General features: G+C 38.5%; 1 protein-coding gene across 2 annotated transcripts in view; it reads left to right on the forward strand.

Annotated features, from left to right (window-relative positions):
• The window catches only part of lekr1 (leucine, glutamate and lysine rich 1), a 104,956-nt gene extending 100,284 nt beyond the window's left edge, over nucleotides 1–4,672 (forward strand). Inside the window, exon 13 of one of the 2 annotated variants that reach the window (XM_042743821.1) lies at nucleotides 2,035–4,672. In XM_042743821.1, coding sequence (XP_042599755.1) covers nucleotides 2,035–2,466 — 432 coding nt within the window. In that variant the 3' untranslated portion in view covers nucleotides 2,467–4,672. The remainder of the gene's footprint in view (nucleotides 1–2,034) is intronic. The other variant, XM_042743820.1, reaches the window with a different exon arrangement.
• Nucleotides 4,673–17,764: the final 13,092 nt, after the last annotated feature.

A 17,764-nucleotide genomic window follows, 5' to 3' on the forward strand; every position in this document is an offset into this window, starting at 1 on the left:
CCAAGCATTTTGTCATGTCCCTGAGGCACTTCACTGCGTTTGTACTCATAGCTTAAAAATCATAGCTTCTATGATTGTTGGCAATAATGTAAGCATTTATTTGTGTTCCTTTTTATTGTGAAAATTTTTTTTCTAAAAAATGCAAGATATTTTATGAAAATCATAACTTTAAAGTTATGGCCTTCATTCTGAACTCAGCCCCGTCACACTAATAAATCTATGCCCATATATAATACTAGTCTCCACACATATGTGACATAATTTACCATAAATTACATAATTCAGCTCTCTTTAATAGTGGTGCAAAAAATGGTTAGTATTATTATTATTATAGTTTTCATTCATATTGAGGCGTATTATAGTGAGGGAGGGTACTGTCAAGCTTAACTATTCAACCCCATAAAATTAAGATGGAAAATTATTATTTTTCAACATTTCATTTTAATCCATAACCCCATCACAAATATTATATATATATATATATATATATATATATATATATATATATATATATATATATATATATATATATATATCATCTTAATTAAAAAATAAATAAAATAGTCATGGTTTCAGTAAATATGTACTTACCAAAATCATTACAACTCATTTTTGTTATAAATAGAATTTTTGATGTAATATGCCCACTCAAACTTTGACAAGCATCATACATCAGAAATTGCACCCACATTTACATGTTGCAATGTTGGCCATAGAGTTATGCTGACCCAGAAAGAAGGGGTCAATATGAGAGCGTAACAAAAATGAAAATTGAAGGCAATGCATGCCTTCGAATGTGTTACAGTCTTCAACCCGTTATACCTTGCCGCATTAAAGGGATAGTTCACCCAAAAATGAAAATGTTGTCATTAATTACTCACCCTCATGTCGTTCCAAACCTGAAGAATTTTGTTCATTTTCCGAACACAAATTGAGATATTTTTGATGAAATCCGAGAGCTTATGAATATTTTGATTTTTTATATTTTCATTTATTTTAAATTTAGTTTATTTACTTAGTAATATGTTTTTTGTCTTATATGTTTTGTCATTTTTATTAATTAATTACTAAGTAGTAACATTATTTTCTCATTTATTTCCCAATGCAATATTTCTCAATGTTAACGTTTTTGATCTAATATTTACATTTTAATTGTAGCTTTATTTTAATTAACAAATATTTTGTTTGTTTTAGCTGATTTAATAACCCTACTACAAACCTGTAACTACTTTTAAATATTTAATAATTTGATATTGACCACTTAGAACATCTGTCAGCCCATTAGAATGAAGCAATCATGAGTGCCTTTATAAATACATGCAATTCATAATTCTAAACTTGAGGTTAGGTTGGAGTCCAAGTAGTGCTGAAACCATTTGCATACTGCAGTATGTCATTATGACCACTAGATGACACTGTTATACCTAAAGATAGCTGGTGAAACCATGAAGTCAAATGCTGGTCACAGCCTCAATCTTAAATACATCTGTGACGTAAATACGGAAATTCCCAGAGCTTATTTCTGAAAATCCTGGGCTATTCCTCGACCATGTGAGTTTTCGCAGGCACGTGTGATTTCCCTTGTGCTCACGTCATATTCCAGCTGCTCTAGATTCTTTCCAATTGAAGTTTCTCACCATCCCACTTTCACATGGTAAAAATTATCTTTCATGTCAAAAACATCAGAATGGATTACAGACTTATTGTAAACTAGGGTAAAGGCCTTTTATACGTTTAAAGCCTCTGTAGCTACTTTTTGTGAATCTTATTTAGTTGTATATACTGTATATTTGTTATATAATTAAATGTACAAAGTGTAAATGTTCAGTTAGTGTGGCCATTATGGAGGCTTTTAGAGAAACTGTCATGGTGACAGGAGGTTTTGCTCATCCATGATCTCCCTGTGGGGAGTTTGATGAGGAGATATTGTCCAGTTGTTGTATGTTAGGGTTGTATTGGTTTGTGAGAGATATGATGTAATAATATTGTCTCATTCTGTCTCTACATTACTTTTTCCCTCTCTTTGTCATGTAGAAGTCCTTTCTTGAAGAGACAGTTAGGCGTGAGTGTGAAGAGAGGGAAGAACTGATTGCAGCACTGACCCTGACCAAAGATCAACTACTGGAACTCAAACACTCCAAAACAAAACCAAATGACACCCAGACACACACCCAGCTCTCCAGAGTCAGACCTACAGTGAAAAACCCGGATCTCCCTTTCCCCAGACTCAATCCCAGCCCTCCCAGCCATCCTCAGACACGCAACCACAGCTCTTTGTCCACTCAGGGCACCAGGCAGCGTTTGTCTGAGTGGAATTCTTGTAGTATGAGTAGAAGTTCGACATCCTGGCATGGATCATCACTGCCAACACCCACCCTGCCCAAAATCAGCAAAGAGAGAGTCACTTCAGTGAATGACTTGTGCAAAAGCATCACTATGGTGAGGGGCAGACGGGACAAACTTTGATTTGCACTAGAAAGTCCCCTACATTGTGTACTTTGTGTATTTCTAGGTCAGAGGTTACCATATAGTTGAAATGATAGCAACACCAAGGGAAAGGTGGTAAGTAGCTAATTACAAATATTTTTTGTTACAGTACATAAGTACTTTTTTCTACTTTCTTATATATAATTAAATTGTGGTACTTTTACTTGAGTTGAATAAAAATAGTATTCAACTTTGCTACTTTTATTTTTCACCAAAAGTACAAAATACAAAAAAAAGGTGCCAGTGGAGAAACAGGTTGAGCTGGCAGTTACATTTATTTTTCACTTAACATCCAAAATACTAAAAAATAAAAAATAAAAAAAGGTGACGAAACATGACAAGCTTGCATTTGACAGGTACTTTTCAGACTACTGGGGTGGAGCCCTGTGCTTCAGGCAATAACAGACATTTCTGACTTAGGTGCAACACCAACAAAAATCTTCAAGTTCAGCTGGGGGACGGGGTGTTCAAACTCCACTTTGCTGTGACAGTCAATCTCTGGCGCTGGCGTTCCTTTCTGGCTTGAGGGCTCAGCCACTGTAAAGGCAGCACCAAGCTCCATATAACTTCATAATCTTTCTCCTTTATGAAGCTATGAAGCCTACTCTCGCTCACAGAAGAAGGCATGCTTTCCATTGGATGGTGCCAGGATTGCCATTTCCCAAAGCATTCTGTGAGCATGACATCTTTTTTATTACGATGGAGAAGCTGTCTGTACTTCTTTTCCTTTCCGCCCCGAGCAATGGAGGTTAAACCCCCATGTCTAGCCTTTGGAATGAATATTCGCAGCCTGTCTGTAAAGGGTTGTCCCACGCAGATGTTGTGCTACACAAGTTTGGCTACCCTCCAGCAAACAAAGGCCCTAAGACTCGGGCTGCTAATCATGAAGGCTCAGGTCCCGGAATCTCCTCCCACCTCCCCAAAAAGTCATAAGCTGAAGCTGAAAATGGCCTCACCGCTGACAGTGTTGCTTAAGAGAGGCTATTTACAGAATAGCCTCTCTTCTGCAGAGAAGTCTCACCAAGTCATCACCAACTCACGTGATGCAAGCAGGTCTACGAGCCCTTTTGACTGATTTTGCCTGCTTGGAGTTCGGAGAGATGTCTGTAGAAAGCATTTACTAAATCAACCCCATCAAATAAAAATAAGATGGAAAATTATTATTCTTCAACATTTCATTTTAATCCGTAAGTATATACAATGTACTTATTTTATTGCTGCCATATATAGTCTGTTCTCTTACACTATATGAGGAGCAGTGGCCATTTTGAGAGAAAAACCACAAACACAGCTTTGCGATGCCTTTCTTTGCACCGCATGCTCTGTTTGTGAAACAAAACAGATGAGCTGAAATGAGATGGCTGAGAGGCCTTGTTGCCATGTCCATCCTAAGCGAGTTGTTTCGACTATCATATGGTCAGGTATGCTATGATACCGCTTACACCAGTGTGTTGTTGAAGGGCTATTCACTGACTTTCTGTACTTAATAATTTGAACAGATATATCCATTGCACACTATATGTTTTTCATAAGGATTATGGGCTCCAGTTGGCGGCTGTTTGCCTCACTGAGTGGATGGCATTGTTTTTATTTACTCACACTGCACTTCATATAAAGTACGTCCTCAATGTGTGGGTACTGTGTTCCGCTCATTGAGCTAAATGTATGTTGTTTATGCACCAATATGTTGTTGCTGCTCTTAACTTCTGGCCTGTAATGCCATGACTTTCGTCTTGTTTTGAGTGACACTGAGAACACTGGTGCAGTTTTTGTTGACTGCCAGTTGGCTGGGCTCTGGCTCGCAACTGTCCACCTCTCTGGGTGACTAATGTTCTTATTTACTCACACAGTCCTCATATGCAGGCTTGCGTTGCTGTTTACTGTAATCCAGTCGTGGGGCCGATTGTATGTTATGTATGATTGTATGTTGTTTAACAGGTTGTTGCTCCTTATGTATCGGAATACCTGAAAATCTTGAAACATGGTTTATTTCAATCATAAATTTGTTCAGCTGTTGTTATAGCAAAAACTGAATGGTTTGACCTTAGCTTTGTGGAATTCTGCTTCAAAAAAATATCATGAAACAAATACAACAGACAGGCTGAATGAGAATGCAAATTCACTCTCTGACAGCAGGTGGTGCTTATGGAACAGCAATGATACAGTGTTTCCTTGGTTACTGCTGTAAACAAAGCAGCACTGCTACATTATATGTAACCCTGGTGTATGGTTTGTTAGGATAGGACAATATTTGGCCGAGATACAACTATTTGAAAATCTGGAATCTGAGGGTGCAAAAAAAAATCTAAAAATTGAGAAAATTTCCATTAAAGTTGTCTAAATTAAGTTCTTAGCTGTGCATACTACTAATCAAAAATTAAGTTTTGATGTATTTACAGTAGGAAATGTATAAAATATCATTTTATCATCAACAGTAGCAAGAAGTGTGCGAGTATTATTTAAGTTACTGTTTATAAGGTTTCAGAATGTTTGTCAAGCTTTGGCTAGATCCCCATTGAAAGCACGAAGGCTGTCTTTATAGATGCTATAATGAATTTCAAGTTTTGTGTTTCGCCACATCCACTCAGCTTTTCTGCATAGTCTTTTCATACTCTGTACTGCTGTTGATTTTCTCCAGGGTTCTTCTTGTCTGCCAGTCTTCTTACTGACTTTTGCAGGAGCAATATCATCAATAACACACTTAACTTTTGAGTTAAAGGAGTAAAGGAGAAGATTAACAGAGTCTGCAGAAATACTGGGTGTTAAAGATATAGCCTTCATAAATAGCACACTAGTGTTCTCATTAATGCATCTTTTTCTGACAGAGAAAGATCTATCTAGTGTTAGCAGAGACCAATATATCAAAGAAAATACAGAAGTGATCAGATAGCACTACGTCCTTAATAACAATAGATGAGATGTTTAGACCCTTAATGATGAGTGAATCTAGAGTATTCCATGATTGTGTGTGGGTCCATGCACATGCTGAAACAGGTCAAAAGTGTTTAAAACAGTTATAATTTGTGTAGTATTGATTTCTGCATTATCTATGTGAATATTAAAATCCCCTGCAATAGCAAAACAGTCAAACTCTGAGGAAATCATTGATAGCATTTCTATAAACTCTTCAATAAAAGCTGGAGAGTATTTTGGAGGCCTGTAAATAATGATAAATAGGATGCGTGGAGCACCTTTCAGCACAATCCCTAGATATTCAAAAGACAAGTACTGACCAAATGACATTTGCTTGCATTGATAGACATCTTTAAATAGAGCAGCTACACCACCTCTCCTAACAGTCCTGCAGACACTCATGAAAGTAAAGTTAGGAGGGGCTGCTTCATTGAGGACTGTTGCACTGCAGCTGTCTTCTAGCTGTTTCATTTAAAAACATAAAATCCAAGTTGTTTGTGGTGATTAAGTCACTGATCAGAAATTATTAATTTTTTAGTGAGCGAATGTTTAAAAACTTGATGGCATTACTTTTTGTCCCCACAGCAATCTTAGTTTGATGCATAATAGGACGCAGATTAGATGGGTCAACCATACACCTTAAGAATGCCTTAAACTTTTTATCACGTGACAAAACAGAAATAGAGAAAACTATAGGCACACTGGGTTCCCGCTTGTTCTTTAAACATTTGGGAATGTTGCTGCTATCACAGCGGGTACCTGACACATCTTACTGAGAACAGGTGGGGCCTGCCATTTTTTAGTTGATATCTGGGGGCTTGCAGCGAAAGAGTTATTTTTTTTATTACAATATATATATATATATATATATATATATATATATTTTTTTTTTTTTTTTTTATAAATAAACCTGTATATGGCCCGGGCCAGTGTTGCCACCTTCTGGAACAACTGATTATAGCAAAACAAATTCAGTTCAATTCAAATTCAAAGTACATGTGGTTACAAAAAATGGGTGGTACTAACCTGATGACGAAATTCACATCACACACACTAGGCCTCATTCATGAAACACGAGCAGAACAAATTTTTGTGTAAATCGTTCATAAAGCCGTTCTGACATAAACTTTTAAATCTGTGAAAATGTTCATATTGTACATAAGAAAATATACTACTGACACTGTAGCTGAGTTGATAACTGTAAAATGCAGCGCTCATCACTTTCATTATTTACCCAGCCATCCAATCAATGGAGGAGGGGGCGGGACAAATACCGACCACCCATCCTACTTGTACAATGACTGCCTTCAACAATGGAGAAGTCAATATTACTGGTTACTGCTTTTTATATTTAGTCAAATTCTAAAAAAAAAAAAAAGAGATACTAGCAATACAATGCCACAGTGTATATTCCAATCATAGCAACCAAAGCATCTCAGCTGGAAAAACGCTGTGCCACCAAAGCGTTTTCAAGCGCCACCAGCTGGTCATTTTAAGCAGAGCGTCTGACATTTTTTCAGCTGGCTAAAAACTCATTGGTGGACACATGTTATTGAATATTTATTGTTAGGCATATGACCTATTAGGTTTTTTTTTTGCATTTATGCAATATACTGGAGCCAAACCTGAGAAAGTAGACCAGAATATTCAACTGCGTTCCTGGACACGTAATTTATGTAGTTGTAATAGGCCGGGATGCTAATTGTGAATGAGCGGGCACAAGCTTCCTATTTATGAACAGTGTTGGGCAAGTTACTCTGGAAATGTTATCAAATTACTGATTACTGATTTCTCCTTTTAAAAGTAATCACGTTACTGTTCTGATTACTTTATTTCAAAAGTAATTAGTTATTAGTTACGTTACTAGTTACATAATTTTTTGCTCCATGAAATTTATGAAATCCCAGTATACACGCTCCTGATAAATATTTGTTATTAAAGCATCAACATTCACAGAACACTGTTTTCACTGTATTTTTAACTAAAGCAAGCGGCTGCTGCGTGCATGGTTTGGCAGAATGACAGCAAAGAGCACTGCATTTATAGTCCCGTGAATCATTTTATTCTCACACACACGAGTGTCTACCCGCTTGCAGTCAGGTCTCGTGGGAGCAGGTCTCTTATCCACTGGCACTTGACTCGACAGTATCTGTGTTACTTCCTTTTTACAATCTCTAGATTATAAAACACTGCATTCTGTCAGCAATGTAACACGGCAGTAATGTATAGAGACCTCGGCTTGTAACTATACTCTAATTACTATTTTGAAAATTATAACGCGTTAAATTACTCCGTTACTAAAAAAGTAATCAAATTACAGTAATGCGTTACTGCCCAACACTGTTTATGAATGATTGAAATCCATTAACATACACATGTTTAACTATCAAATCGGTCTACGAAGTGTTTGTGAATCCAGATGATAATTTTCAGGAAGGTCTGTTTAAAAAAAAAAAGGGAGAAACGTGCAAATTACTCAGATTTTACTCATATATTGAGTGTGCAGCAGTCACACCCACCTAAACAAATTTATTAGAGCATGGCTGATTTCCCTCAAATGGCAGAATGTTGTGTCTTGAGTCACTGAAAGGAAAATTAATTAGGCATCTGAAAAACAGGCTGACTACTTTTCCCATTGAGTCTTAGGGTTTTAGTATAGAATTGTTGGAGCCAAATTTGGCCAGACATTTTTCTTTGGATTACTTCCACAGGACATTCCAGGCATAAATAAACACTTACACACCAGAAGATGCCAGAAATATTTGGAATTCCACAATGGAAAACATTTAGGAGGGAATCACAGATGGGACTAGGTTGGATTTTTCATGTAGTGTATAAAAAGGGCATTTGCATTAAATCTTGCAAGCTCTCATGTGTAGAGGCAGTTTTGCATTCACATGAAAAGCTGTGTGTATCTCAGTGTGAAATCACAAGCAACTGCCAACAAACAATTACAATGGAGACATACTCTAGCCTGCATCAGTAAGCAGCTTTTTTATTGACCTTTAACAATTGCGTCTCAAAACCTGGGTACTTGGATAATGACAAGAAGATTACTTAGGGTTTAAATGCACAGAGGATGATTATTAACAGAAAAAATACAGTAACAAACAAGAACACTGGAAGTGACAATGATGAAGACACCAAAGAAGATAATTGAAGTGAACCTGAACATGATACAGTGGCAGTGGAACGTCTCTGTTACATATGTAACCCTCGTTCCCTGAAGGAGGGAACAGAGACGTCTCGTCAGTGACCGACGAATTGGGATCTCGTTTAGAGAAACCAATCTACTTTGAGTATAAACTAAACGAGCCAATGCACATTGGCATGCGATTATTGCATCCAGCTGCTGCTGATCACAGTGTGAGCACAAAAAGGCAGCAGGTGCAACGCATACCAGGTTTTCACTGAGAAGACGAGCCGGTGACCCGGCCGCTCAGTGGTGGTATAGCAGCCGTGGCGACGGAACATGATGTCTCTGTTCCCTCCGTAAGGGTTACATACATAATCAATGTTCCCTTTCAGTCGGTCACTCTCTACATCATGTCGGCCTGATGAACCTGCAGTAACGACGTAGTGTGTAAGGCGGCAGCTTCTCCACAGGCCGTATAAGCATTGCTGGACAGACCAGACGAGTACCTACAGACTCGGGAGAGGAGGCACAGTTCACCCTGCTGGTATTAGGACACAACTGCTTCGCAACCGACCGCTCCACCGGGGGGGACCCCATATACCCCCTAGCTGCACCACCGTCAAGGGTGGTAAGGGAGGAGGAACCAGCAGATCGGTTCCCGGCAGTAAAAGATCCATGCCATGGTGAGCTCCTCGTGCACCTCCGGGAAGAAAGGCACTGAGGCGGTGCGCTCACTCAGGGCGGATCTAAGGTAAGACGTCAGTCCAGTCTGTGCTGAAATGCCACTGTCAATCATACTATCATGGGAGGGGTCTGTTTTTGTGATGTCACACAGACAGGCATCTGAGATCGGCTCGATTTGAGAAAGGGGTAAAATTTTAGTAGATAAAAAAACACTGGTTTGGTTTTTATTTTTATGGTTTTTTTGTGTACACACACTGCCAACACACATTCCAGTTCAAACAACTTGTAAAAGTGCATGCAGCACTGATTTGACTTTTAAGTGAAGCAACACTTAGTATAGGCTTAGGTTGTTCTCTGTCAAAACCATAGCCTTGTGGAAAGTGTGTGAACAAATGACAGAACTGCACCTCAGACAGCATTTTTGAGATGTTTAAGAAAATTGAGATGTTTAACAGATGTTCACAGCAGATGTTTTCCAGAAAAGAATTCCTTAAAAGACATTTTGGAGTTGTTTGCTATCTGTGGTACTGTGAAGCATATTTTTTTTCTTTCTGTGTTTATTATTTGTGGTTCCAGGAATAGAGATTATTAAAAAATTAAAAATTGGAGTGTAGATAAGATCAAACATTTGGCATCACTCCTGTGAACGTCTCAAGGCACAGCTTTTTTTCTTCCTGTAGTCTCTGTGTCTAGCCAAATATGCGTCAGTAGTTCTAATGCATCTGCCAATAAATGTCAGAGAAACTGAATGTGTCTCTTGTGGCCTACTGTACAGAGGACTTGACCTGTGCAAACATAATTTGAATAACATATACTCATTAGTCATTTTAATTTACTCACATTCCATAAACGAAAGAATAACAGAACAGTGCTGCAATAAGGTTGAGATTTCAATAGTGTTATTGTTCTACCACTCGCCCACACATTCACTCATCTGCCAAAACCCCGAGGGTACAGTAATGTGGCTGTACCTGTATTTATCCTTGCTGTTTAGAATTGCCATTTATTCTAAAATATAAGATTACCAAGATAAATATCTTGATATTCAGCTAAATTCACACTCTTTGACATAGTGTGTCTTTCTGATATGTGTTTTACAAACAGAAAGCCTATTTTAATAGATAGGTGTCGCTTTTAAGGGCAGCCACATACATTTTAGCTGCTTGGGTAGCTTGCTTTTTTAGGTTGCAGATCTTGCCCTGATGGGTTATAAAGCTGTGAAAAACTTTATTCGTCCAATTTGTCCAACTTATTGGTAATGTCACGAAACCGTCTGTGGGGTTCCGTCTGCTCGCCACCAGAGGTCGCCTTCGTATTATGTTGTCTCTCACACTAAACAGACTGTTACATGTCACCCCGCACTACATTTCCCATATTCCACTTCACTGATTACACTCTCACCTGCAACCAATCACACAAACTATAAATACGAGGCCCAAACCATCATTCAGGGCAGAGTATTGGTAGCGTTTATCTCTGCTTAGCAATGGCTACTTTATGGAGCCATTCAGTGTCTTGCAGGCACATGCAGAGGGGGTACGGTGGATGCTTGAGCACCTGCCCCTTTTCCCCTTGATGCCCAAAGTGCCCTTTTCAAGACCTTTATTTATTTATTTATTTATTTATTTATTTATTTATTTATTTTAATTAAACACCCTTTTGTGAAGGCCTGCCCAATCTAACTATTAGTAAAATGAATGAAAAATAATTTAGCCCTAAATATAAAATGATCCACATGATGACCTTTCACCTGACGATCTCATCCAGGATTAACATCCATGGCTGCCGGTAAATGGAGTTCTCAGCGGAGCAGTGTGCTTGTATAATTATGTTATTAAATAATTATATTATTAATTAATTATTATTATTTTACAAGAACGGCGTGAAGAGAGCATGTTCGGCTGTTGTTTATATTGCTGTGTGTAGCCTTATTTTTGTTCAATATTTTCCTAATGACAATTTTATGATTGGTTTATAAAGGCTACTACGGACAATTTTCTCCCATTTTTATCACAGAATTAAGCAGGACATATATTTTATAGTTTCTATAATACATGATATGTCAATCAGTACTGCATTTTTTTATATAGTTTATTTATTTATTACCTGGAGATAACTTGAAAAACATACATAAACCAATTTTACAGTTGTGTGTTTATTGTCTTCACGTTTCATCAGTAAAAATGTTTCTGCTTTTTATTCAACTCAGCTACAGCGATAGCTGGATGCGTTTGTCCATCCATATTAGGGATTTACTGCACTAAATTATGTAGTCTGTTTTGGACTTTCTGCACGAGATTGCCCTCTGGCTTCGAGTATGAATGAAACATTCTCATGCACTGCATGAGAGTATTCAGCGCTCCTGATGTTCACATCTCCTTATTTTGGATATGAATAAAATGCTAGTTCATGCATAGAGGGTTGGTACGGTTTCTTTTATTTTAAATCTAGATTTAAATCTAGAAACCTCTACATTGAAAAAAAATCTGTCTGAATAAAGTGCGGGGGATGAATTTACATTTTATTAAAATTAAATGTTAAAAAATTTAAAAATTAAGTATCAATACAGAAGCATCCATTTCGATACACATTATCAGCAAGGAGCACAGCCCTATTAAAGGGGTCATATGATGCTATTTCAATTTTTCCTTTCTCTTTGGAGTGTTACTAGCTCTTGGTAATAAAGAAGTTCTGTAAATTTGCAAAGACTAAAGTCTCAAATCGAAAGAGATATTCTTTATAAATGTTAAGACTTGTCCACACCATCCTAAAACTTCTCGTTTAAACATGCCCCCACGTCTACGTCACTGTGTGGGAAGATTTGCATAACACCGCCCAAATGTTCATGCAAGAAAGAAGGCGTAACTTTTATTCTGTTGTGGAAACGCTGTGTTTCATTGTGAAAGTGAAACTACTTTGTTTGGCCTTCCAAAAGAGGACGATATCCATTTGTCATGCATAGAGCTGATCCATAATGGTCGCTGAGGAAATACATTAACTTTGCGCTGTGGATCGCAGAATCGACTTACACCGTGGACAGAGCGGAGTCCAGCCCGGGATCGTCACATGTGTCCTTCGTCGAATCCGCCATTCGACGAATTCTCTAAGCCACAGGCTGTTTCTCACTGTGACGCATTTTTTTACTGTTTCCTGAACCTGCAGACTAGCCTACAATGGGTCTGTGCTCAAAGGCTGTTCTATAAAGTGAGGCAGTTCCAACTTTGCAAGGACAGTCTGGCACTTCTGACTCAGCCTGTAAGTACATGTTTTATATTTAAAGAATTTGCCAATGATTATGCAAACGTGAGTTTTGAGCAGTGTAGAGTAGCACTTGTTGTTTGTCATTTCTCTGATCACAAATGCAGACATGGTTTTATGTTTACGTGGCGCAATACACATAAAAACACTGTATAATTCATTATAATCAGTAATTATGTCCCCACTGGATGCAATAAATGCCTCATTTGTAATGAGTTTTCGATTTTTTTAATGAGTTTTCCAATCAGCATACACCTCGCTTTTCAGAATGATGAGCTTTGTAAAAATCAACGTGTTTCAGAAAGGCGGGGCATAGAGGATGATGTACATTATGTGGAAAATAAAGTGTTTTTTGAACCTTAACCCTCTGAGGTCTAAGGGGGTTTTGGGGGCCTGGATAAGTTTTGACTTGCCCTGACTTTTGTGCTTTTTTCAGTTGCTTATAAACATATACATGGCTAAAGTCTGAAAACAATGTATTCAATACAAACTGGGATACAATAATATGTAAATAGCATGTATTTACATGATTGTTTTTTTGAGAAAACATTTATGCGTGGTTAGTGAAAAACTAAAACTTTTAAGTCACTGAAATAAGGTCATAAAACACATACAGAACATTTGTTCACAAGACTGTCAAACCTGGAGCATGTAGCCTAGAATTTTTGCTTCAAAATGATGTGAAAATCATCTTGTTTACTCACTCACAGAAAACAATAGGTTGATTTAAATTTTCTAAGACACTTTTTTGTTTCAAAAGGGCATATGCGAGTAGGCGTCAACTATCATGAATATTTGTGTGATTTACACCTGAGAAGACAAAGGCCCGCATAATGAGCCTTTTAGCCAGGTGTGTGACTGAGAGGGAAGAGTTACAAGAAAGAATGTGAGGACAAAATAAATGTATATATTTTTATGTTTGTAGTTTATTTGTAGTAAATGGTTTTTATTTATCATCATGTGTGTGCTAAATAAGTTTTAATTTCTATATATACTGACTCCAAGCTTTTGAATGGTATAGTGTATATTGTTACACTTGGAGTAAGACTGGAGTTAAAATTTAGCTTTGATCACAGGAATAAATAAAATTGTAAAATATTTTCAAATAGAAAGCAGTTATTTTAAATATTAAAAATATTTCACAATATTACTGCTTTGGCAAACTGGTATTGACTTGCATTGTGTAATGTTGAAGACTTACTCATGTTTATGATCTCTGCTGGATAAAGCGCTTCATTCTATTTTTTTCTTTTTGAGGAAATCCAAAACTCAAATCCTGAGGTAATCATCAGTGCATCTTCTTGGGGTGAATTATGTCTTATTCTTCTCAGTGCGAAGCAAACAGTAAAATTAAAAAAAAAATAAACTTGAAGAACAGACTTGCTTTTTCTGTGGTATGGGTGTTTACACGCCGAGAGCTTCACATGGAACATTTTAATGTCAATAGCTCATTCGGCGCATGGGCTTGGTCGCATTAGATATAATGAAGGGAGATGTGAAAGACGGACATCGCGTTGTTTTCATATGGATTACTTTATCACAGAATATTTGTTTTCAGTAGCACTTGCTTAGTTTAAAAGTAGACATGTCAAGCTTTCTATAGATATCTCTCTCATGTCTCTTTGTTGAGTATTTGCTGAGTTACAGTTCATTTTAAAGACACGTTTCTAAAAGAAGATCGCCGCAGACCAAGGCTGCAGACAGCGCAACATTGTTTGTTTTCTTTATTTTGTAAAAAAGTTTTGTTGTTGTTATTATATGTGTTTATACAAATAAAAGTAGACCCTTTACAGATTCGATTGATGTATTGCTCTTATCTGTACAATCAAAACTGAAAGTGTAATTTAAGTTCTTTTTGGGGTTATCAGGAGAAAATGCCTCAACACGCAAATACACGTGAATAGACTCCAGAGGGTTAAAGAAAAGTCCCAAAACAGAAAAATCTTCAGTCCAAAAAGGATCAAAAAGGAGCAAAATAGTCTCCAAAACAAAAACTCAGGGAAAAGACAGCAAAAATAATCACAGGAAAACAATCCAAAAAGTATTTTAAAGTTTAAAAGGCTTTTAAAGTATAGTTCTTGGAACTAGAGCAGTAACTTGCTCAGGAACAACAATAACCAAGCAAAGATACAAAGGAAGTGGTCAGCTTAAATACACAGCCCAGAATGAGGCACATGTGAAAACAATAGCACTGATTGACGTGAGGGTACCAGAGGGACCTCTAGTAGCCAAAATAAAACATTACAAAACAAAAACTCTGACAGGACCCCTTCCTCTAGGAATGGCTCCTGACGTTCCCTCCAGGACAACTGGGCTTGTGAGCGTGAAATTCTTGAACTAGTTTGGGGTCCAAGATGTCCTTGGTAGGAACCCAGGAGTGCTCCTCAGCGCCATAGCCTTCCCAGTCCACAAGATACTGCACGTACTCGACAGACATCCAGTATTCTGTGGACTGTGTAAGCTGGCTGGCCACTGATGATACGAGGAGGAGGAGGTTTACCTGTCGCAAGAAAAGACAAAACAGGTTTTAACAGGGAGACATGAAAAGTGTGATTTATCTTCAAAGACTTAGGCAAGTATAAAAATAATAAGTAACTGGGTTAACGTTCCTGGCAATCTTGAAGGGGCCAATGAATCTCTGGGAAAGTTTGCGGGACTCCACCCGCAAGGGAATGTTCTTAGTGGAGAGCCAGACTCTTTGGCCAGGGCGCAGAGTGGGGGCAGGTCTGCGTCTGCGATTAGCCTGGTGCTGTTACTGCTGAGAGGCCTTAAGGAGCTTGAGTCGGGCCTTTTTCCATGTCTGGCAGCAGCATTTAACAAACTGTTGAGCAGAGGGAACTGCAACCTCCACTTCTTGCTCAGGGAATAGTTGAGGGGTGTACACGAACTGGTACTCGAAAGGGGACATGCCTGTAGCAGAGGAGCAAAGGGCATTGTGCGCGTATTCTGCCCACATGATGAACGAAGACCAAGAGGAAGGATTGTTAGCTGCCATAAACCTCAGTGTAGTCTCAAGATCTTGGTTAAGCCTCTCTGTTTGTCCATTGGACTCCGGGTTGAACCCAGAAGATAGAATCACTGTAGCCACCAGAGATTGACAAAAAGCCCGCCAGAATTGGGAGGAAAACTGGGGTCCTCGATCAGAGATGATGTCTTGTACAATGCCAAAGACTCGAAACACATGGTTTATAACCAATTCAGCAGTTTCTTCAGCAGTGGGTAGTTTGGGCAAAGGAATAATTTGGGCAGCCTTGGAGAATCTATCAACTATGACCATGATAGTAGTGTTGCCTCATGATAGCAGAAGTCCAGTGATAAAATCCATGGAAAGATGGGACCAAGGTCTATGAAGTATGGAGAGAGGGTGCAATAGCCCCTCAGGAGAACGGTGAGAGATTTTACTTTAGTTGCATGTGCGACATTCGTTTACAAATGTTGTCACATCCTCCTTGATAGTTGGCCACCAAAATCGTCTTTGGAGGAACTTAAGAGTGCGAGAAGTACCAGGATGACAAGTGAGACGAGAGGAGTGTCCCCACTGGAGGATCTGGGAGTGGACAGCTTTTGAGACAAACAGACAGTGGGTTGGCCCCCCTCCTGGGTCAGGTTCTCGGGCTTGGGCCTGTTGCTTAAATGACCATGGTGTTGGTGTGCTTGACTGGCCAGCAACCTCACCAGACCTGAACCCCGTAGAGAATCTATGGGGTATTGTCAAGAGGAAAATGAGAAATAAGAGACCAAAAAATGCAGATGAGCTGAAGGGCACTGTCAAAGAAACCTGGGCTTCCATACCACCTCAGCAGTGCCCCAAACTGATTGTCACAGTGTCTGGTTTGTGTATCCCTGGGTGTCCGCTAGAGGTCTCACTTCCCTATATCGTCACCCCACCTTAGGAACTACATTTCCCACAAGCCTTGTCTGTACTCATCACTGTTCATTGTAATCAGCTGTTCCCACTTACATTGTTTGCACCTGTCCTTGTTTAATGTCTCCCGGTATTTCGTGTTTCCTTGCCATTGTTTATTTTTCTTGTTTTTGGACTGCTCACCTGGATTTTGACCTTTGCCTGGCTGATTTATGATTCTGGATTACCCTAATAAAACACTGCGATTGGATCTACCTATTTGTGTGCATGTCGTGACACTGATCACCTTCATGCCACGCTGAACTGAGGCAGTAATTAAAGCAAAGGGGCCCCTGCCAAGCATTGAGTACATGTACAGTAAATTAACATACTTTCTAGAAGGCCAACAATTCACCAAAAATGTTTTTTTTTTATTCGTCTTATGAAGTATTCTAATATGTTGAGATAGTGAATTGGTGGATTTTTGTTAAATGTGAGCCAAAATCATCACAATTAAAAGAACCAAAGACTTAAACTACTTCAGTCTGTGTGCATTGAATTTATTTAATACACAAGTTTCACAATTTGAGTTGAATTACTGAAATTAACTTTTCCACAACATTCTAATTTATTGAGATGCACCTATATATACTTGTATGACTGTTGCAGCTATTAATTAACATATTTGCAGGTGTACTGTAACTGTCATGCAATGTGAAATCCATTTTGATTTAGCTAACTGACTTAATAATTAAATTGTAGTCGTCTCTCATCTCATCTCAAACACTCATTGACATATGAGATGACATATGACGATATGAGAAATTTTAATTCATGATATCTAAATTATTTATATGTATATGTGTGTGTGTACACACACTCACTGGCCACTTTATTGTGTACACCATGCTAGTACCGGGTTGGACCCCCTTTTGCCTTCAGAACTTCCTTAATTCTTCATGGCATAGATTCAAGGTGTTGGAAACATTCCTCAGAGATTTTGGTCCATATTGATTAGATAGCATCACGCAGTTGCTGCAGATTTGTCGGCTGCACATCCATGATGCGAATCTCCTGTTCCACCACATCCCAAAGTTGCTCTATTGGACTGAGTTCTGGTGACTGTGGAGGGCATTTGAGTAAAGTGCACTCATTGTTGTAAGAATTACAGAACCTCAGACACTTTGATCTTCTGAGACCTACAATAGACACACAGTGCATTAGCATACAGACATCTGTTCCCACTTCTCACTGAGAGGAAATGCAGGAAACGCCTCTTTCACATAGGCAACAGTTTCTTGATCTCCCGAGAAACAGACAATACAGACATACACGGGCATCTTCGAGACACCCCACAGAGTGGAGGTGCAGGAAATGCCTCTCTCACATATGCAACAATTCCTTCTCATCCCCTTCCTTCCTATCACTCATCCTCCCTCCAT

Source organism: Cyprinus carpio, chromosome B18 (assembly GCF_018340385.1).
Source record: "Cyprinus carpio isolate SPL01 chromosome B18, ASM1834038v1, whole genome shotgun sequence".
In the NCBI taxonomy this organism is placed as follows: Eukaryota; Metazoa; Chordata; class Actinopteri; order Cypriniformes; family Cyprinidae; genus Cyprinus; species Cyprinus carpio.